The 23,000-nt window shown below is 37.9% G+C and overlaps 1 protein-coding gene and 1 long non-coding RNA gene across 4 annotated transcripts in view; one reads left to right on the top strand and one right to left on the bottom strand.

Moving 5' to 3' along the window:
• NBEA (neurobeachin) overlaps window positions 1-23,000 on the bottom strand; it is a 355,514-nt gene that overhangs the window by 169,669 nt on the left and 162,845 nt on the right. For all 3 annotated transcript variants that reach the window (XM_081004034.1, XM_081004035.1, XM_081004033.1), the window contains one exon: window positions 9,320-9,444. In XM_081004034.1, the coding sequence (XP_080860160.1) occupies window positions 9,320-9,444 (125 nt within the window). The remainder of the gene's footprint in view (window positions 1-9,319; window positions 9,445-23,000) is intronic.
• LOC308476569 lies at window positions 6,707-9,310 on the top strand. Its single transcript, XR_013985965.1, has 3 exons — window positions 6,707-7,007; window positions 7,419-7,489; window positions 8,661-9,310. It is a non-coding gene; the product is annotated as an uncharacterized lncRNA (long non-coding RNA).

The raw sequence follows: 23,000 nt of genomic DNA, 5'->3' as shown, positions 1-23,000 counted from the left end.
GAGGAGAATTCATTTTTTGCCCTGCTTTCCAATAAACATGCCAAACACTGGTGGTTATTTTCATTTTGAGAGGTGTTGTACTTAAGAAAATTCAGTACTGTAATGGTGGAACAGAGCAATGACATCTGACCTTGTAAGCAGCATTTGTCAATGAAAATCTCATAAGGGATATGTCCAGATAATTTAACCCATATTGTACATACCTTTCATTAGTTAACATAATGTCTTAAGTTGCAGACATTCATTATATAGCAAAGGCTAGCAAATAAGGAGGTGATTACTTGTGATTTAATGATCTTATATTACAAAATATTGAAAATGAGAAAATAATGACAAGTAGCAAAAACTACATTAATAATAATTATGCTTGAATACAGTTTACAAAGAATAGTCATAACTGAGTTATTTTCCCAAATATAACAAATAGCTACTGCTCAGTAGCAAAGGACATCAAGGACACTTGCAAGAAAGAATTGGATCAATATTAACGTGATTTTCATTTCATGCTTCCCCAACTCCAGTAAGCTGACAATATACTCTGATTATGTGAACTGCCTGTGAGTAACATAGAAAAGGTTATTAGAGCAAGAGGTGGAAATGGAATGCACTTTTTATATTGACAGATTTGCTAATAGAGTGTACTGACTTTCAAAAGCCATGCAATGCGTTTTCACAATTTGCTTTTCCAAATACATCCTACCTACCTTCTAATACTAGTTCAAAAATATATTTTTAAAAGAAGACATATTTTATATTTATATAAAAGATAACTTTTATTGATAGGAAAGTTATTTATAAAATAGACCAAGAGAAAAAATGCAATTAAAAAAGCTAAAATATGTTCTTGAATTTGCAATATGACTTGAACACTTGTAATGTGATTGTATACTATGGAAGTGCAAGATAATGTAAGAATACTCTTAAGAGAAGGTAGATAATTATTTTGAAATAGAATATAATAAAACTTGCCTTAGAGGTTACACATAAATGATAAGTATAGAATCTTCTAGTAGGGTTTTTGATTAAAATGTAACAAGCAAAAGCTAAACAAAACTATGGTTCCAAACCTGATAATTAAACTGCCCCCCATCAATGCTTCTTGCCACTTGAGAATTAAATACAACTTGGGTTTCCTTCATTGAAAACAATGAAATTGTAGAATGAATCTGAAGGGTTGCTGCTAAGTCCAGGGAAGTAAAGGAATTCATTCACAGGACTGGAGATGAAACTTCTGAAAAGCTCCACATATAAATTTTGATTCTGTATTTAAATTGGCAGTCACAAGAGTATAAATGAGTATAAATGATTTTATCGTTAGAGGGGAAATTCTAAGAGTAGACAAAATATTCTATACCTGACTCACAAGGTCATTCACCACATAACAAAGCAAAAGTCTCCAAAGCAATTTTTTTTTAAAAAAAACCTCACAAAATGGTGGCAGAATGGGACACTGTGGCGCACATAGCTATCTTGTCAAAAGAAAAACCCAACAGGTACCTATCACACCTGAACAGCAGCAGTCCACATAAAAATCATAGCAGTCAATTAATGAACATTTTGGGGCATTTCCCCACATTCACAGGACTGTGCTTGGAAAGCGCAATATTCTCACAAGAGAACAGCAACCTCAAAACAAGACACACTGTGCATGGGAAATTATTAACAAATGTGTACTGTACAAAAAAAGATGAACATGCATCAATGCAATGAAATAAATTTTGGATAGCAAAGATGCAGGGTGAAAATGGAAAGGTTGATTGATAAATGAACCAAAAGCAGCAAAAAAAGAAAGAAAGGAAGAAAAAGGAAGAAAATCTGGGGAAGACAATGCTCTTTAAGTAAAACGGAATGGTTTACATGCCTGTCTTACATTGCTTCCTCTGAGATCATCACATTTAGACTGAAGAACAGAGAAGAGTTATTTGATGACATCTGGAAGCCCTTTACCACTGAATACACATTTTAAAAGAGCTCGTCACTGTAATATCTAGATTAGTATCTACATAATCTCTGTCCATGAAGTGGATGCCACTCCATAAAAGTTCCAGAAATATATTCTCATCTTGTACTTATATAGAAGTAAAAGCTCAGCATAAAAATGAACAAAGAATGTTATGCTACGTGTTATGCTTTGTGCACCGTTACATTTGAAAATATTATTTTCAAAAGACACCGAAAATGAAAGTAGCTTTTCCCCCTGGTAGGGGAAAAAAATGCATGATTCACTAGTAAGAAACCGTAGTACACATGCACAGATGGGAATGCTTAGCCATTTTAGAAGGAATGATTATCAAAGCAGTTATTTCCCCCCACTTTATCTTGTAGCATTCTTTTATGAACATTCCTAATTCAAATTGTAAGTCACAAGACTAAAAAGGCATGAGCAAATGATAAGTTGAAATCAAAGAGAGATTGCGACATTCTGTTTGCAATGGAAATCCATGTGTGCACAACCAATTTCTCTTCACAAATAGGAACATATGCATAGGATGCTGGGTGGTATAGATTTATGCTCCTTTAAACTAGGCACTAAATTCTATAGCTAGATGGCATGGATTCGGCTTGAAGCTGGTCATTCTTATCCCCCCACCCCAAACAGATCCATACAACAGATCAAGACAGTGCCATGCCCTATTCTTTGCTTCAAGCCTGCATATCAACCATCTTTAATTCCCAGTGACTATCTGCTCCCCTACATACGATTTCCCCCACCCTTCTAGATCTTTGAGGAAAGCCCTGGTCTGCCACCACCTTTGGAAATTATGATGAGTGGGACTTTTTCTGCTGTGACATTATAGCATAAATGGCTTCGGGTCATACATATATTAGGGGCCACCTTTATTTTCATGACCACTGTTGAGACAACTCAATAGTGCTTTCTTGATTATACACCATCCACATACCAAGTAAATATATGTTCTTGGAAGCTGATCCACAGTTTATGAAACTCCTATGCCAAAGTACATACGTGAGACCTTCATATATCCACAATTTACAACACAACCATCTGAGAGAATACACAGAATCACGAGCACTTATATCCACGTGGCAAGTAGAAATTAGTGAGCTTTCAGAAGGTCTTCTTGTATGAACATGGAATTTTGTTGCCCCAAATGATATATGCTCAAGTAATTGTATTGAGCCAATCTGAGGGCCATTGTCAGGAACCTCCTCACTTTCCAAAGGAGTATTTGTATTTAGTTCCTAAGGGGATTGGTGTGTGTGTGTGTGTGTGTGTGTGTGTGTGTGTGTTGTGGAGCAAATCTGCGATTGGAGACCAAAAGCCAGATGTCTGTGGATAGCCCCACTGAGGATCAAGGGAGTCAGGTCTCTCTCCCATTTTATACCTGCAGTGTTTCTCCTCTCACACACAATCTCAGTGCTAGAGGATGGAGCTGCTTCACACTGAATTAGCTTGTATCGGAACGGAAGAAATTAACACAGTGGGTTCCTTTGCTAAGTGCTAGTATCTGGAAGGCTCAGAAAAGGAAGCTTACAGATTGGAAGGCTCAAATCCAGTTTGGACTCAGGTCCAAGCCAAGCTCAGCTGAACTCTCACATAATCCCTATTGGCAAGGAAATTATACAAGCAGCTCTCTACACAGTTCACGGTCATTTTGACCTTGCTAGATTGCATAAACTGCTTAGAACACTAACAGTTGTACTTTTAACAAACCACTGTACTCTGGGGACTGTGTCATAATTTGTAACATTCTCTCTCTCTCTCTCTCTCTCTCACACACACACACACACACACACACACACAATGAAAGGAAACAAAAGAGAATGAAATTTGATTTGGAAAAAATTAAAATATAATTTTACAGAAAAAAGAAAGTTCTCAATGATGAGCTGCTATCTTTGCATATAATTGTAAGAATTGTCATAAGAACTGCAGGTGACGGCTTCAGGTAGGCAGAGAGCCCAGGGAATGGGTGTCCCAGGAAAGCAGCATGGGTGGTGGGTGTCCTAGGCAAGCCACAAAGGAACAGTCAAAAATCTGGGAAAGTTCCCAAGCAACCACGCTGCCGCTGTGTGCCTCACAACAAGGCCATTTTGGTTGCAGCAGCATTGGAGACCAAGGAAGAGGAAAACAGAAGCAGAGCAGGATGGTTGTTGGGGAGCTGCCCTGTCCAGTGGTGTGTCAGAGGCGTGGTTTGGCCGAGCTTTAAGGGGAGAGGGTGTGATCTGGCCTGGTGAGTGGGCAGGTCTTTGGGGCCGGCAGGTGGGTAGAGAGGAAGGAACTGGAAGCAGATGGGGTGGAAAGGGGAAGGTCTAAGCTGCCCAATGCCAATCCTTTCAACCTCTGGCTTCCTTCTGTGGCTGTGCCTGCAGCAGTGGGAAGGGGCTACAAATGACCCCCCCCCCAAACTGAATATTAAGTTTTCTTCCAACAAAAGATTAATTGGATGCATTTTACAAAGAATCAAAGATTCTTATGTTTTTTTATGGAATATATAGAATATATAGAAACTCAAGTCATCTAAGTAATCTTCACCACATTTTTGTATGTTTCCGCGCACTAGTTAACAGCTGACGCTCTCCCCCCTGAACAGGTGCAAAAAGTCACAGACAATTTTTGCCATTCTCAAGACTTCCTTGTTCTTTGGTGACTGTGACTATCATATTGTTACTGTATCCAAGCATTCACTATCAATACCGATTTAAGTCGAGATTAGTTAGAGAGTGCTCTTTTATTCATCAAGGTCATATCTTGATGGCTGTGCAAGCTTAGATAAATCGGGTATTAAGCAGGCACATCTCCAAGGAACCTAGAAATTCTCTCATCTGCAGACCTCAGCATATCTTGTTATTTATTGCCAGAGAAATGACTGATTAATTTTGTCATCTTTGCTCTGTGTTTTTTGCTCGGCTGAAGCTGCCTGCCCTCGTCTGCAATGCCTGATCAGACCTATTTAAGCTGATGCCTTTGATCGTAGACACAGAGGAGCTTGCTGACTTAGGCTTTGACTAAACATTCCTTTGCTGCAATATTTATGCACAACCCCCCTAAATGATAACTGACAGTCAATGTAGATAACGAAAAACTACTAAGATGTTTCCCACTATTATATGGATACTCAAAGCAGCATTCATGGTACTACATTTAGAGGCAAGATTTAACAAACAACAACCCCCACAAAAATGTGTTATGCGACTCATTACTCTCTCTGTCATTTTCCACTAAGAAGATATCCGAGGCGAGTAAACTACCTCCCTTTAAAACAAAAAAACATTTGATTTGTCTAATGTGATTTTCATTCTTAAAACTAAGAGTAATTTTGCTACTATACCAGACAGCTATAAAAATTATCAAAATAACACTGATGAAAAATCCCTAATGAAAGTTAAGCCCCATGGAAAAAAAAATCTGTGCTTCTAGCGCTTTATTAATCACATTCCAGCACCAGAGGCTGAAAATACATCAAACTGCACCAAATCCTTTTCACATGACAACCTCATAAATTATTCAACTCATTAGTATCACCAAGAGGCATAAAAATAACATCAGTGTTAAGGATGTTTTCTTATAGAGTAAGGTCAACTAAAAGTTTTAATATTAAAATCCATAAGCACAAGCCTCAAAAAGTCCATCAAGGTAAAATCTATGGGATTTAATCTCACAGCAAGCTGTTTTAAATTCCTCTAGAAGGCTGTTGTTAATTTTGATACTGAAAGCTTCAGAAACATTTATGTTAGTACCGCGTAAGTGGCGACTTCCTTCTGTTGTGATCTGAAATATAACCAATAGTGACAAAGCCAACATTTCTCCACATATGTGCCAGTTTTATTTCCTTCTTTATCTGAATACAGTATTTGGAAAACAATATGAGGTTCTCTTAATTTTACTTGGCAAGGGCCTATTTTTTTTGGGGGGGGGGAGTTTTCTATACCTCTTAATCCCATTTCCTTGTATACTCATTTGCTGGGTGCTTTGCCCTAAACATGCTTGGCTGAAAATCTTGCTGCCCCTGCTTCACACGCACCCCTCAGTTTTAGACTGCTTGCTTCTAGGTACAGGATTCAATCTGACACTACAGCTATGTCAATGTATATCTTATACAGCTCCACAGTTGTGATCAATAGTCTTCGCCCTGTACAGATCATGACCTAATTTTAGCCCAAATACATTACTGCTTCTTTTCACTCCTCCCTGCTTCTTTCACCCTCTTATTTGGTTTTGTCTCATTATGCCCACTATCTTTCCGCTTTACTGTCTTTCCTCTTCTCTATAAAACACAAATAAAATAAAATGCCCAGTGTGACACAAGCCAGCTTTGAGGTAGGGCTATATAGCTCAGTGGCAGAACAAAAAGCTGTACTCACAGATGTTGCATTTAAAGCACTAAAGTACAGTGATACCTCTGGTTATGAACTTAATTTGTTCCGGAGGTCCGTTCTTAACCTGAAACTGTTCTTAACCTGAGGTACCACTTTAGCTAATGGGGCCTCCTGCTGCCGCCATGCCGCCGTCACACGATTTCTGTTCTCATCCTGAGGTAAATTCTTAGCCCGAGGTACTACTTCCGGGTTAGCGGAGTCTGGAACCCGCGGTATTTGTAACCCGAGGTGTTTGTAACCTGAGGTACCACTGTATCTGACAGTCACTGAGAATCCTCGGAATGGTAGTTTGTCAAACTGTAGCTCTGTGAGGTCAGCACCCTTTAACAAGGTACAGTGCCCAGGATTCTCTGTGACGGTTTAAGCAGAATAGTGCTATGTTATGAATGTGACTTCCAGTTGCAATCCCTGATACCTCAAGGTAGGAATGGAAGGACTGCCTGAAACCTCTGGAGAGTCACTGCAAGTCTGTGCAGACCAGTGCCCTCCAGATGTTGAGGACTACAACTCCCATCAGCTCTCGTCAGCATGGACAATGGTTAGGGATAATGGGAGCTATACTTTGCATCTTCTGAAGGGTACCACATTAGTTGTCTCTGGTGTAGCCAATACCGACTCAGATGACCCTCGGTCTAAAGAAGTAGAAGGAAGCTTCCTATATTCCAGTAAGTAACTATATACCGTATTTTTCGCCCTATAGGATGCACTTTTCCCCCTCCAAAAATGAAGGGGAAATGTGTGTGCGTCCTATGGGGCGAATGCAGGCTTTCGCTGAAGCCTGAAGAGCGAGAGGGGTCGGTGCGCAAAAGTCGCGCCGGTCTCCCAAGGCTTCCGGAGAGCTGCCTGCATCCCGAAGCCCAGGGCGCGTTGCGAAGCGCGCTCCAGGCTTCGGGCAGCTCTCTGCAAACCTGGGGAGACCGGTGCAACTTCCCGCCGGGCTCCCTAGGCTTGCGGATAGCAGCCTGTTCTGGGGGCTGGGGTCGGGGGAAGCTCGGGCTTCCCCCGCCCCAGCCCCGCACCTGGGGGGGGGGGGAATAATACGGTAATACTTAAGAGCTGGGCTTTTTGTTTTCCAGCTGGAGCTCACCTCTGGCACCTTTCAGATAGAAGCCTTTGTTATTCTAAGAGAACATGGGAGAAGTTCATGGTGAGCTCTGACACTTATTTTTCTAGAAAAATAGCACCGCTTAAGAGTGTAGTATACAAAGTCCCCAAGATAGCATTATTTTACTAATTCAAACCAGAATTAAAAATAGTGATTCACAGGTTCTGTGTATACTTCATGAACATTAACGTGAACACACACACACACACACACACACACACACACACACACACACAGTTGTATCAAAGGGCTCTGAAATATCTACACAGAACAAATAATAGCATGGACCCGATCTGGTGGAATGCTCTGCCACAAGAGACTAGGGCCCTGCGGGACTTGACATCTTTCTGCAGGGCCTGCAAGACAGAGCTGTTCCACTAGGCATTTGGTGAAGGCACAGTCTGACCCCCTCCTTTGGTAATCCTCAAAGAACTTTAGCCCAATGGTTGCCATTAATTTGATTTTGAACTGATTTTAAAATGAATTGATTTTAGAATGTTGTGTTACTTTTATTGTTGTTAGCCGCTCTGAGCCCGGCTTCGGCTGGGGGAGGGCGGGATATAAATAAAATATTATTATTATTATTATTATTATTATTATTATTATGTGTGAAGTATAATTTTGAAGTGGAATACAGCAGTTTCAGCAAAACCTTTAGAATCTTAGTACATCTTAAAAACAAAATAAACTCCCAAAGCAAATTTCTAATGTTTGTGGTTATAGAGAAGGGCAACCTAATTTGTTGGTAGAGATTTCTGTGGTCATGAGGCACATGTATAAAATGTTTCCTAAGGTCCTACTTCATATCACTGTTTGGTTGCTCACCTTGTGAGTTTTAAATATTTGTATATTATGGGGGCAAGCCCCTGGAAATTTTAATCAGAACTAATTACAGTGTGGAATCGCAAAACATTTCTGAAAATGAACACTTTGCAAACTTGGAAATATTAAACCATAGCAAAGATTGATTAGAGTTCATTTCAATATCATTAAGCATGTGGGGGGGGGGGGGGAGTGTACACATGAAGAACATTCATTTATTTATTTGAGGTAGATAACTGATCCCCACAGACCAAATCTGGCCTATAGATGGCTTCTTCTTGACTGACATAGCAACTAACTGGCTGGCTTACCTCTCTCTGCTACATTGTTCTTTCTAGACAATGGTCTTATTATCATTCAATTCATTTCTATACTGCTTTATATTTTTCAGAAAAAAAGTCAAAGCGGTTTAGCACACTGAGGCATCAAATAAAACAAGCCAGAATAAAAGGATCAAACTGAGAAACAAAGACACACAACCTACAAAATTATTATTTTTTGCATCATCTTGCATCCTCATACCTGCTGCCCACTACTAGCCTGAGACACTGCTGAAGCTACGAGCAGCTCCTTCACCAATGAGACATGCTAATAAATATCCTGCATAGGAACATACTGTTGACAATCCCCCCCCTTTCCCACTCCACAATGTGATGTCGTTCCACTTTCTCATATATTTTCCCTTAGTACTCCTGTCCAACAGGACACTCCTCTTTATAGTAACCTCAGATTGCTGTATCCAGTAAAGTGCTAGCAACCTTAACCATAACTGAGTAAAATCACTGCACCCAGAACCTCTCCTTTACCTGAACACAATATGGGTCCTATTTGAATAACATGTCTGCTCCTTCTCAGGGATAAGAAGGGCCTCGGAAAGTAGGAGCTCTAAACACTGAGTACCCTACAAAGCTTGTAGCTATGTGCATCTTTCATGCAAGGCCAAAAAGGTACTAAAAGGAAAATGGGAGTAAAGTGGATGGTTCTCAGAAACATCTTACAAATAAAAATAAAGCTTTTTAAGAGAGTGGGTATGTTACAATGAGTACTGACCATATTCCACAGCAGCTTTGAGCAATGCCTCAGAATGGGTGGAGCCAAAGGCGTTGCGAACAAACCGCCTCCGTCGACGCAGATCATCTTCCCAATAATCTAAGCGCCAGAAATCATGCAGTTGGCTAAGAAAATAACAACAACAATAATAAAAGATTAGTGTCTACTACACTGGGATACAGAGAAGGAACAGCAGCTCAATAAAACATTTCCTTACTTTTTTCAGTGAGTACAAGGAAAATGTTACAACATATATTATTAAAGTGCAGTATTTGAGTACTTCTTTACTTTCATTGAAGCATTTAAGGATTCAACTTTCTCAAACCGCTCTGCTTACTGCAAAAAAACATTAATCAGAGCAAGCCCATTAACAAATGCAGCATCAAATTACAAGTATTAATGACACAGCTTGCTTTCTTCTACAGTGTTTCTTTTAAAAAAAGATTGTAAATCATAGAATGGACCTAAGAGCAAATATTTTGCAATTTAATGATTATGGTCTCTTAGCAGACTAAACTTAAAAGTATAAAATATTGCCCACTTGAATTTTTGTGGAACTATGATTAAAATAATGTGCTGAAATATTCATTGAAATAATTCCCCATTGCCCCCAGCAACCTGAGAAAATTGCAATTTTATTCATTATTAATAACTCTGAATTAGAACTGCAAAAAATTCCACCATGTGGTAATTGTCTAGGTAAATTATTATTCCAACACCAACAGAGTCCTTGGATGATTTTATAGCTCCCAGCTAAAACAAGTCATTAACAACCATGGCCATCATCATTTTACACTGCCTGTTTTGCATTCAGAACCAATATTAAAGTTTCACAGAATGATTCAGAAACCATTGTTAACCCATATCCTACCAAACGTGCAAATACATGCATTCATTTATATTAAATTTAGTTACTAAATATGGAAACAGTTAAGAATCTCAAAATTTGCAATATGGCACTGACAAAATGCTAACTATTATTATTTTATCTACAAGTTCCATGTCAATATGATGGGTGATCAGAACAAGATAGTGCTTAAACCTCTGTCTTACTACATCAGCATACCAGGGTTGGGGGGTTGGGAAGGAAACAAAACTAGTATTTGGCATGTACATTACATATTTACTGATATAGTAGGGTATGAATGGCACTACAATGCACCTTAATCTTGGCTGTTTTATGCCTTCACAAATAATAATAATAAATAATAAATAATAATAATAATAATAATAATAATAATAATTTTTATTTATACCCCGCCCTCCCCAGCCAAGGCTGGGCTCAGAGTGGCTTACAAGCAATAATTAAAACAAGTTGAATGATTACAACTTAAAAACAAAATTAAAATACAACATTAAAATGTTGTATTAAATGCAAGTCTTTACACAAAATAAATACAATGTAAAAGAGGGGGGCAGGAAGACTGGAGAGCCACCATGATGGTTCATACAGAATAAGTTTCAGTACTTATCCATCTTTAAATCATACCTGCTTCTCTCAGAATTAGACTTTATAATGACAAAAAAAATGTTGTGAAAGTGGGAATGTGGGGTGGGAAGGCAGTTGCAAGGGATCATTAGCATGGGAGTGGATGGGTGCTTAGCCCCTCCTGTGCCCACAGATTTGAGAGAGAGAGAGAGAGAGAGAGAGAGAGAGAGAGAGAGAGAGAGAGATACCCTACAAGTAGGTTATACACTCAGTGGGCACAGAAGCCAGCCTCACATTCTCACACACCTTGCTCTCCCCACATATATAAACTTCAAAGTGAACTGGCACCCATGAACGCCACTGTAGGCTATGGGTAGGCTGGGATCACCTGATCTATCAACATCTATTTTTCCTACTGGACAGATTGCACAGGCAACTAGAAGTGAGGACATAAGTCCATGTTAAATGTGATATGTACAATGGAAGACAGCAAATTATTCCTATGACTATTCCGGCGGGCCCCCTATACAGGCAGCAAAAGTCTTACCTGCGTCCAATTGACGTGCAACCGTGCACGAGCACATTGTGGTGACCAGGAAGTGGCCAGAAAAGGGGACACAACAGGGGAGGGGAAAGAACAGGGTAGAGTGGGCTTATGTGTGCTCCGCTGTCGTGGGTAGTGACCTGGAACACAACCCCCATGCAAATTGGGGGTTGCCTGTATAGACAAGATCCAGATCCAGCTTAACAGCTTTGTTATTAACACAGAAGATACCGGAGACACAACTCTTACTAAATTTTTAACTTTATACATATGCAATAAATTTCAAAACCTCTCCATCCTTCCTCTGCAGGGCTGTATTCACCTTCTTTCATGCACTGGTATGCACACTTTCGGAACTGCATTTTTAAAAAGTGATAACCAATATAATTTGACCCCCAGTAGGGATGAAAATATTACTGCCATTGGCTGGTGCAAGTAAAGAGTTAGCCAATGAAAGCTACAGTATCTATTTGCAAGAAGGTCGCTTCAATATGAAAGTCACTAAGAAATTGTTAATGAAATGCAAAAAGCAAGTCAAAATCTTTTCACAATTCTGTATGATTTTTTTTTAACCTGAAACAAAGATCTAACAAGCCTAATAGTTTCCTTTTAAAGAGAACCAAATTAGTAATTTGAAACATGACTTGGTCCTTCATTGCTTATTACATTAGTGTATATAGTTACCTGTAAGCAATCAGATCAAGAAACCTGTTGTTGGCAGAAACTTTACTGGTGTTGACATGCAAGTGGGAAAATGGGAAGTCCCACTAAGAAAACGCCTATTGCGATCATTTGCCTTGAGAAAATGAATTATGGCATCTCATTTTTCAGAAACTAACATGGAAAAAGCTAAATCTGTTGCCGATAAAGACGTATTTAGATAGATATATAGAACTGGTATCTCACAAAGGAACTATACCCGAAAGCAAGTAAGACATTTAACTGGACAACTGGTTCAACTAAGTCAGTCTGAAAACAGGCAAAACACAGATGTTTTCAAGGAAGGTGCAAGAAACTTTGTAGTTGACATTTATGGAATAAATGTCACGCCAGAGATAGGCTGCACTTAACCTCTATCAGTTAGCAGTTGTCTTATGCACTGAAGCATGAGGGTTTAATATTTTTCCAGAAAAAATATCCAGTCTTATCAAGGCAAATCTCATTGATACAAAACTTTAATTCTTACCATTCTCTTTGTTTCAATGATATGCTGAGATAGACTCAACGGGTTAATTACGTATACTGAAAATCTTTAAATTTGATGCCTTCCTTTTATATTTATTTTCTTCATTCACACAAATCATTACAAATGAGGACAGTTATTTTATATGCGACAGTAGCTGGATAATCTCAGCATGCAGATTCTATGGGTCTGTAATAATGTTTAGTCCCCACTTAGAAATTTCAGCTTGTATGTACTTATTTGCAAAAATCTATTGTTAGACCACCTTTGGCTAGCTATTCACCTGTAGTTGTTGGAGAAGACCTTTATATTAGTTCTAGCTTCCTATAATGTAGTTTACCTCTACAGTTTAAGGAAGAGAATGAAAAACAGCTGTACTTTTAAACATATTTCTTCTCTGATGTTATTACAATTAAAATTAATATCCATATACCTTTGGTAAAAATCTGATATCATGATGGATGATTGATCAACCTTTACTTCAGTTAACACTTGTAAGTATGATCACATGGATTAAGGCACAGCACTTTCAAGAAACTATCAAAATCACACTGAAGTCAACAAAACACAGAGGTTAATTAGTTTCAGTAGAACTTGGATCAGGAAGCCATCAATTTTCTCCCATTCTGTTTGAACGTATTCCAGCAATTTCAATCACTTTTCACACAAATCCATATTCCATAACACATGTGCACGCTTCTGTTATATTGTTCTGACTAAATAAAGGCACACTTTCAAGAAATAACTAAGGATTAGTCTCTCACACACATACAAAAGCATACAGGGCAAAAGATACTCTAAGATGAAGTGTTTGTTTAGGTTAGCTGGTTTAATTTTTTAGGAATACTGTTGCTTTATAACACACTGTGAGGAAAAGTGATGAGAAAAAGACACAGACTAATGATACGGGGGAGGAGAGATGAGGGGTAATGGGAATTTGAGGACTAAGTTTTTTTCTAAAACACAGAAGTTAGTTAATTATAAAACATTAAAATATTGTAGTGAAATTTGCATTCATTAAGTTAAATACACACTCCTAGTGAGACAGAAAAGTATTTACTTTTCAACAACGAAAGTATTGGTAAAAATAGCAAATGCCTTTGTGAGGTAATCTTTTTTAACAGTTTATCTTCAAAAGTAAAGTAACTACTGAAAGCTATTAAAGTTACCTGGAGTGTAAACATTACAGAAATTTAAAGAGGCAGGACTGCTCAAACTGCCACTGTTCAAAAGATGAACACTGAACTTTGCCACCAAAAGGAGACCTGAACACAGATAAATCTTCTCTTAAATTATGGGTGGGACATATTGGAAAGAAGAATATTACTAACAGATGTACAGAGAATTCATGGTGTTAAAGATCTTTTGGTTGGTTGAGGACAGCCTTTTCTAAGTACTGGAGATGGGTGTAGGTTTTGATGGCCTGTACCTAAATACAATTCCACTGAAACTTTACACATTTTTCCATCTCCAGAAACATCACAAGAAGAATCCTCTTCAGAATTGTAATTCTACAGCCCTCACTATGAAATTTATCAGCTTCACATACTCCAGTGAAGATAGCAAAAGAGATGGCAGTGGAAGGAAACAAATGTTTTCTTTAACAGTTTCAAAATGTTAAAATGCATTTGGGTTGTATCCAACTGTGCTCCTTCACTGATGTAGGGCACTTTGACCCAGTAAAGGATTCTGCCAACAGAAGGCAAGATGTGATCTTTGCCAATTCCCCATGTCATTCTCTCAATTTACTCCAGAAAGTTGAGGCACCCTTTGGAGCAGAGTAGAAAGTGGTGTGGGGAAAACTGAATGGGTGGATTAAATAATCTGTCAGATATGTGACAACTTTGGATGCAACTATTTGTCCATTCTTTTTTCTAAATAGATGATACACTTAAAAGCTAATTATGCTGCAAATGGAAATTCTTTAAAATTACAAAGTCAAAATATGGGTGGGTAACTTTTGCACATTACTGGACAACAGACTAAAGTTTTAAGGTGTAAAATGACACCAAAATCGTAAGAAGCGTATTAGCTGCGTGCATATATTGACCATATAGGCCAATTCAAAAAGCAAATACAATCTCTCTACATAAAATTAAGATCAGGGTATACAATTTGACTTATTATTACATACACCACTTAACTTTTCATGTATTGGTTTTCAACCTAGCAATTCAACTTGTTGATCAAGTTCCTTAAACTCAGTGTGCTATTTAAGGTACATTGTACTTATATAAAAATATTTGCCACTAAGTATGCAACTTTTAATGCTCATTATTTATATGAAGATTTAAGAGAAACTCTACTCAGGGTCAAATGGCTGCATTCTGAATCAAGAAACTTTGAACCTTTGATTTTTCTATCCATTTCCCTATGTCATCGGTAGAGATATAGAGAGCTCATTCTTTCGCATAGAGAGCAATGAAATTGATTAAGCTACTGCACACAGTACAAAATCCATTGCTGTGTTTTGCTGCACTGTCCTATAATAAAGAGATTCTCTATAATTTAGTTTGTACAAAACAACCCAATGTGACACAGCCAATTTATAATTGCCACCCAATAGATTTTTTTAAGGGAAGCTTTCACCTACATTGAGCTCAAGATCCATTGTATTTGTAAACCTCCACAACGTTATTTGGGGTTTTTTTTAAATTTGAGAATAGATATTTGTTCCACATTGAGCTTCACCACTTGCTAAGACAATTTGTCCAGATTTGATACAGGATATTTCTTACTAATGGTCAGGATGAATTGCTGGCTTCTAAGCCAACTGATTAAGACATCAAAAAGAAGTTTAACAGAAAAATACAAGTAGAGTCTCACAATAAAATGTTGCAGTTTATCCCTGGCCCCTAACTAAAGACTGCAGCCTTAAGCTTGTAGAGCTGTTTGAGGCGCACAGAGGAGCCCTTCCTTCTTCTCAACCATTCAACTGCTATGCTGTACAATGCAAATGTCTTAGGATTATACTGACCCTTTCAACCTTTAATGGTCCAACTGGCTTCATAGACTTAACTGTTAGATTCACACAGTCTGCCCAACTTCTTGTTCCTTTTTTGACCCTTTCCCCCAGACTAGAAATGAGAGCTGCTTATACTAAAATGAATAAATCCAGGATCTGAGGACTGTATTGTTATGTTTTGGCAACAACATTTTGCCCACCCCACCCCGCAAAAAGGTGGAAGGCACCAAAAGGAAATTTTGAATTTATTTACACACACACACACACACACACACACAAAAATTCCCAGATAAAAAGGCTCACTACTATGGGGAAACAATGCACTGTTTTTTCTTAGCACTGTTCACTTGATAATTAGGGACTAAGTTTACTATTAGAAGGAATGATGCAAATTAAGTGATTTTCTTTCTTACAAGTCTTACAAGAGATCCTGACTTTTAGGATACAGGTCCTTCAGAGGCAGCTTAAAAGAAATACATATCAAAACAACAGCAAAGAACAATATCAACATATAAAAGTAATCAGGGCAGCTGATGGTAGAAGAGCCCTGCAGGGATTGTCTAGCCCAGGCATTGGCAAACTCGGCCCTCCAGATGTTTTGGGACTACAACTCCCATCATCCCTAATCATCTGTTAGCTAGGGTTGATGGGAGTTGTAGCCCCAAAACATCTGGAGGGCCGAGTTTGCCTATGCTTGGTCTAGCCAGTGCAGACTCTGAAGTGCTGCTTGCTTCTCTTGGGATCCTTCCCACAGGACAGTGGATGGCTGATTAACTGCTGTTATGTGCCTTTGTCTGGTTACCCTTGAAGATGAAATGGAAACGACAGGCAGTGGACCAGAATGTTACAGCTTGCCTTCTTATTACGTCAGGAAGGCAGTAACACAACCAACCTGTACTAATTGAGACAATTTCACTGGCTGGTTTGGGGTTTCCAGGCCCATTTCAAGGTGCTGTTTTTGATAGTCTGGGATGTAAGCATCTGGGAAAGCAACTCCTCCTGTATGAACACTTTCCCTTTCTGCCTCTTGTCAAATTCAGATTTACAGGTAGAGATTGTGACTTAATATTTGTATGGCTATTGTTCCATTCATTGCATTTTAAGTGTCTTTGATGATTTTAAGCTATCACAAAGCATAGGAATTAGATTTTAAGCTATCAGAAAGCATAGGAGAAAAAGGGATGGTGTTTTAAATGAAAATAAATGTTAAAACACTCATATTTGCATGTGGAAATACATATAATAATAAATATGCTGCCAGAAATTACATCTTATTGGTACTCTATACACTAGGATGTTATTTGTGTCCCTTTAAAGCTACACTTCATGTACTATCAGTATTTCAGTAGACATTTTGTATTACGCCATTCACAATAGACTGGAAGTACGTTAATATGCTCTTTGAGTAATGGCTGTTTGTTAAGTAACACTAGCTATTTAAAAATATAGTTTGAAAATAGTTTTAGAACATTTTAGGACATCTGTGAAGGGTTTGAAGAAAGGTTAGTTTCACTGAATCTAAAACGCTTTCAAATGGGAATTTGTTTTTCAAAATACTTTCGTAAATTTCCCTTCAACACATCTGGGAATACTAAGTTAAATGTAGTTGTTTCTGCCTTGAAGTTGTATTTGACCCACTTTGTTTGTTTTTGCCTTATATTTATGTTTACTTATTTAACTACAGTTCAAAGGTTTAATTCCTCAGAACTTAAATCCACTATTTTTGACAAGTCTACGGATCCAGTGGATACATAATTTTCAAACGGTTGTAACATGAAGATTTTTTGCTAAGCTGTAATCGTTAAAAGTGTTGCATTTTCTCTGTTGTGACCCTAGTTCACTGCTTGCTCTCTCCTATGGCCACAGCTGGCCTCTTGCTGTTCACAGCTGAAAAGTGAAATCAATGCTTAGTCTAACAAAATGCAGATGAAAGCCATTCTGATCACATATAGTCATTTCCCGTAATCTTATCAGCCTTCAGTTACTTAAATGATCTCTGGAAATGATTGTTTGTTCATCTGAATACAATACCAGTTTTTGTGTTAAGGAAAACAATACTTTCATAAAGCGCAACAGTGGTATGTGCAGCTCACTTTGACTGAGTTTTCTAATATCGCTCTTCTTTTCAAAGGAATCTTTACATTCTAACTAAATTACAAAGGTTGCAATCTAAATTCCACAGATTTTATACCCAGTTAGATGCTAGTGTCATTATCCATTTAATTCTTCCTACTTTGTAGAAAGGTTGAAAAGAAAAAACAAACTATTAATATGTCAATCCACATTTTCATTGATCTCAACCACTTATTTTTATCTGAGCAAGCTAAGTTGAAAAAGCTATGTTGTATCTATAGGTAGTGTTATATTGTAGCTTAATGCTCCAAAGGTCAGAGAACAACAAAGTGTTTGATGGAAAACAGTCTTTCTTCCTATTTTAAATGGTTTCTGCTTTGATTATAGGCATTTATTATAATTATGAAGAGATTAGTCTGTTATAGAATCCTAGTAATGGAACCATTTAAAAGGAATATAATAGCAGTTTATTGGATTTTGTAAAGGAAAAGAGAACAGATAAAGTGGTTCTCTTTACAAATTGATCAGCTGCTTCTAAATATGCGCTTCTTATTTTGTTTTCTTTCAACTAATTTTGTTTTGTTCTATAACTTAACAATTAAATTGAAATGAAGTTATATGGGTTTATGGTTTAAAATCAGCACAAGTTTATTGTAACTTCAAATACCTACAGCACAATACCTTCTGAAGAAAAAAGCAATTTTGCCTTATATGGGCTTTAAAGTAAGGCAGGAACTAACAGATAAAATATTAATAGATAAAATAACAGTGAAAAGAAGAGGAAGCACACTTCAGAAATAAACTTTCATTTTATGCAGGCATTTCATTCACATGAGCAGAATCTTTATTTTCCACTCTCTCCTTAGGTTGTTTCAATCCATATTGTATGCAATGCTTTGATAACGTCCATAATGTTTGTTGCACCAAAAATAACAAATATTACTTGTGAAATGAGTCCACCCACAGAGAGGGACAATGTGGCCACACTGCTGGCCCCATCCTGATGCCTATCCACTTCCCATGTGCTAGGTGTAGACATCTGAGTAGCAGAACTAACAACACTGCACTACCACTTGAACAAATGCCACTGCTACCAGTCCTCGCAAAACCTTTGTTAGCTCTAGCAGAAATTAGTTTAGTTTAGTTGCCAGATGCAGCTTGTCACGCTGGCCACGTGACCCGGAAGTGACTGCGGACAGCACTGGCTCCCGGCCTATAGAGTGAGATGAGCGTACAACCCTAGAGCCTGTCAAGACTGGCCCGTACGGGCAGGGGTACCTTTACCTTTACCTTTTTAGTTGTTTTATGTAGGAGCGAAACTGATTTTTTTGGTGTGAGGTAGCACAGTTGAAATGTAACATGACCTCCTTGCTCCAAACCACAAAATTCCACATAGTTTAATGTGTACATGAAATTACATTTTAAAATTCAAGCCATGAACTTGATGGGCTCCTTACAACACTGTGTCAAACAGCCTAACATCAAGAATATGGAGAATTTGCCAATGGCAACCAATGGCCTACATAAAATCGTGGTGATTTATGAAAATGACTAAATCTGCTAAATTTAGACAGACTATAAGCAGCAAGACATAGGGTCACAGTATAGTCTATAAATATCTTAGCAACAATATAAATGAACTGAATTATTCAGTCAGCTAATCACCGGGGAAAGAACTATATAGCCTCAAGCTAAGTTAAAGTTAGACATTAGGAAGAATTAACCATGGGGCCAATTGGCAGTAGAATAGATCCTGCCCCTGGTATGTAATCTGGACTTGTATGTGAGCAGAGTCATTGACCTAGAATTAGACACTAAAATTGGCTTTTGGAAACAAATCCAAGGCAATAATAAGCCTATTCTTCAGTATGCTTAATGAGACAGTAGTAGTTGTAACACAGTAAGTAGTCCTGTAAAATATAAGGCATGAAACCAGAGTCATTAGTTTTCAAAATGCAACATGTATTATAGCATTGTTTGCATCAAAATACTGTGGCTCTAAATTGACATTGTGGTTTACATTTTTATATTTATTTAGATTTTAGTCCATCCTATCCTCATTGACTCTGGGACTACTGAATAAAACGACTGTTACAGTATTATTTCTGCACTGATGAAATCATGATATAATATTGTACATTCAAATTGTTCTCTGAATCCAATCACTGAAGTCAAAAGATGGCCTTAAGGGAAAGGTCCTTTTCTGGTCAAGATAAACTGACAAGAGCTAGGGGAGAAACACAGTTACAGACTCAAAATAAAGCAATTTGCTTCAAATAATAATAATATTTACTCCAAAACGTACAGGAGAAGACTTTGTTCTATTAAGAAAATGATTAGTTCAGTAAATCATGGCCTGCAACGTAAGATTGTGGTAGCCCCTTGATAAGGGGAAAGGGGGTTAGGAGAAGAGTTTGAGTGGTTCATTTCACCACAAAGTAATTATACTGAGCCACAAAGTTACCATTTATCATGGCTGAAAGATGACACTCACTGTTAACCAAGGGAAACTGCAACTGAAATGCTTCCATCCAGATCAATACACACCACATTTTTCTCCAGCAAGAAGTAATTATCCAGCAGAAAACTTCGCAATCAATACCCTTTCCTAAGTTAACTTATGGTCTCGACTAGAGGCATAAAGGTATAGTACTGTCAAATGTCATCAAGGACTGTACCATTACACTCAGAAGAAGTCCGTATTCCTTATAGTCAAAGGGTTTATAGCCTACTTTAGACCATATAACATACTGAGGTACATTCTAAGACGACGTTTGCCATCTGCTCTGTTATAAAAATGGGAAAGGAGAAAAAACGCACATGCAATCTTAGAAACTAACACCTTATTGCACAGTTGTAATTGGCAGTTAGAACAGTTGTTAAAAATCTTAACACCAGAGCAAGAAATCAATCATTTAATGAAAAATATCAAGCCCCCCCCTTTAGGAAGCAAATGATTCCTGAAATCTTAAGATTGATCCCCATTGCTTGAAATAGAGTCAAAGACAGATCCATCTGAAATATCACAGTTGATTTTTTTTTTAATCTCACAATATTTATTCTCCAAGCCCATGAGCAAACACAAAGGAGGTAATAAAATTAGGTTTCAAGAACTCTGAAAAAATACAAACAATACCATCTAAATGTCTCCTCTTCTTTTTACAACTGGCTATGGAAGGTAAGCTTAGCCTTATAAACCTATCTAATATATAAGGGAAGGTTAAAGGGCATAAAAAAATCACTACTTCACTGAAAAAAATTTGACATCCAATTTTCAAGCTGATTTATCAGTAGAAAGCTAAAATTGATAGTTTGCCACTAGTAGGTAGCTGGCTGTCTAAGAAAGCTGTTACAAAGCCTTTAGTTTTGATTTAGCCACATAGATCAATACAAACCTATACTGTTTCAATTTTACAAATATTGATTTTTTGATATAACCTCAGTAAAAGAACATATATCATCAGCTTTACTGAAAATAATCTTGAAATTTATTTCATAAACTTTGTTTCATCAACAAAAGGTACTGAAAGGTCTAGTGAAATACAGTTTAGATGACAGTGAAAATATAATCCCTGCCAAAAGAGTTCTCAACAGATAGATCTGGTTCATTTTAAATTTTGAATACAGATACTGATGTTTTCCTCAGGATTCATAAAGATCTAATAGACTTGTTTCATTATAAAATAAAGGCTTCACAGCTTTAGCATAGTGCCAAAAGACTTAAGATGTAAACTAAATTCTTATTAACTACCATAAAAATGTAACATTTTGTCTATTCACATTTCCCTGTCAATATGAAGATGAAAAGTGCTCCCAACAAGTGAGAATCTCCAAAACACTGCAGATGCAAGAGATCTATCATAAGGCAAAGGGCGATATTTCTCTCTATTCCCCCTAACCACATCCCTATTGTTTCCTACCACTCCAACTTGGGAGATTTGTACACAGAAGATAGAATATGAACAATATAATGCACCACAACTGCAATGCCCATCACTGAAGTTAGCAACTTAGTACTGAAGATAGCTATATTTTGGAAAGTTGTTTGTTTACCTGTTCGCTATGTATCTGGAAATATCTTAAGATATTGTAATCAAATTTGCATGACGGTTCCTGAGATCAACGAGCAGGTTTTTGTCTATGTTGTATACAACTGGATGCCATTCTGAATCAAGATGGTAGACAGAACCTTTCAAAACTGCAGTGGTTTTAACCACTGAATTCAAAAATTCCTGGGCAACACCAGGTGCAAGGCAGCCAGCATTTAACACATTATAGAATTCTAAATCATTCTTCTACATAGTATCAATATATGGGCCATTCTTCAAAATGATATGGTTCACTCTCTGAAAAAGAAGTCATGCTCAGGACAAAAAGCAGACAACTGCATCATCCTGCTTCCCAACAGAGACAGCAATTTCTTTCCAAAGAAGAAACACACAGCCAGGTCCTATGCACCCAGCAAAATAATATTCATCTCCCTTCTTCCACAACACTGCATCCTGGGGTTTCTGCCTTTTCAGCTATTGTTATGCTTTCATAGCCATGCCTACCATATTCCACCAATTAGGAACCCCAGCTCACCACAGTCTTTCTTCAGAATCTCAGGGTCAGTAAAATAAACTGCCAATTGCATTGCGTGTGCCTTTAAATAAAATAAAAGCAATAGCAGGTGCACAATCATAATCATGACTGAGGCAGATAGGAAGGCAGTTGATCCCCGTGATTCCTATGCCTCAATCCCAATTATACCCCCCAAATTCAGTTTTGTTTTTTCTCTTGGAGGAGAAGCTGCAATTAGCACTGGCTGCCTCTTTCTAGGAGTGTGAGAAGCGTGATCTTCACTGGGACCACTGTGCAGGTGGAGGAAGGATTAACTCCTATTCCTATGTGTCACTGTCTCAGTTGTGATCAGATTCGGCTCAATACCTGTTAGTGTCTCATAAAAAGCAAGAAATTAGTGTGAAATTAGTGTGCCATGCTCTGTGTTTGGCTGCCGCTGCACTTGGTTCAGAAGCCATGGCTAGCACAGAATGCTGCAGCTAGAATATTGAGTGGAACATCCAATGCTCTTTTCTGGGGGGACGCAGGGGTACACATACCCCTAAACATTTTGTGAATCTTTGTACTTTTGTCGATTTACTGTATTTATTTTTCCTGATTGGAACTATAAAAGGGTATTTTCTTGAGTCAAAATGAGAGTACAGTGGTACCTCGGGTTAAGTATTTAATTCGTTCCGGAGGTCTGTTCTTAACCTTAAACTGTTCTTAACCTGAAGCACCACTTTAGCTAATGGGGCCTCCTGCTGCCGCCGCACCTCCGGAACACGATTTCTGTTCTTATCCTGAAGCAAAGTTCTTAACCTGAGGCACTATTTCTGGGTTAGCGGAGTCTGTAACCTGAAGTGTATGTAACCTGAAGCGTATGTAACCTGAGGTAGCACTGTACCCCTAAACTTTTTTTTTTTAGAAAAAAATCACTGGATA

The sequence above is a fragment of the Podarcis pityusensis genome (assembly GCF_964106645.2).
Source record: "Podarcis pityusensis genome assembly, chromosome: 4".
In the NCBI taxonomy this organism is placed as follows: Eukaryota; Metazoa; Chordata; class Lepidosauria; order Squamata; family Lacertidae; genus Podarcis; species Podarcis pityusensis.
This window is presented reverse-complemented; position numbering and strand designations above follow the sequence as displayed.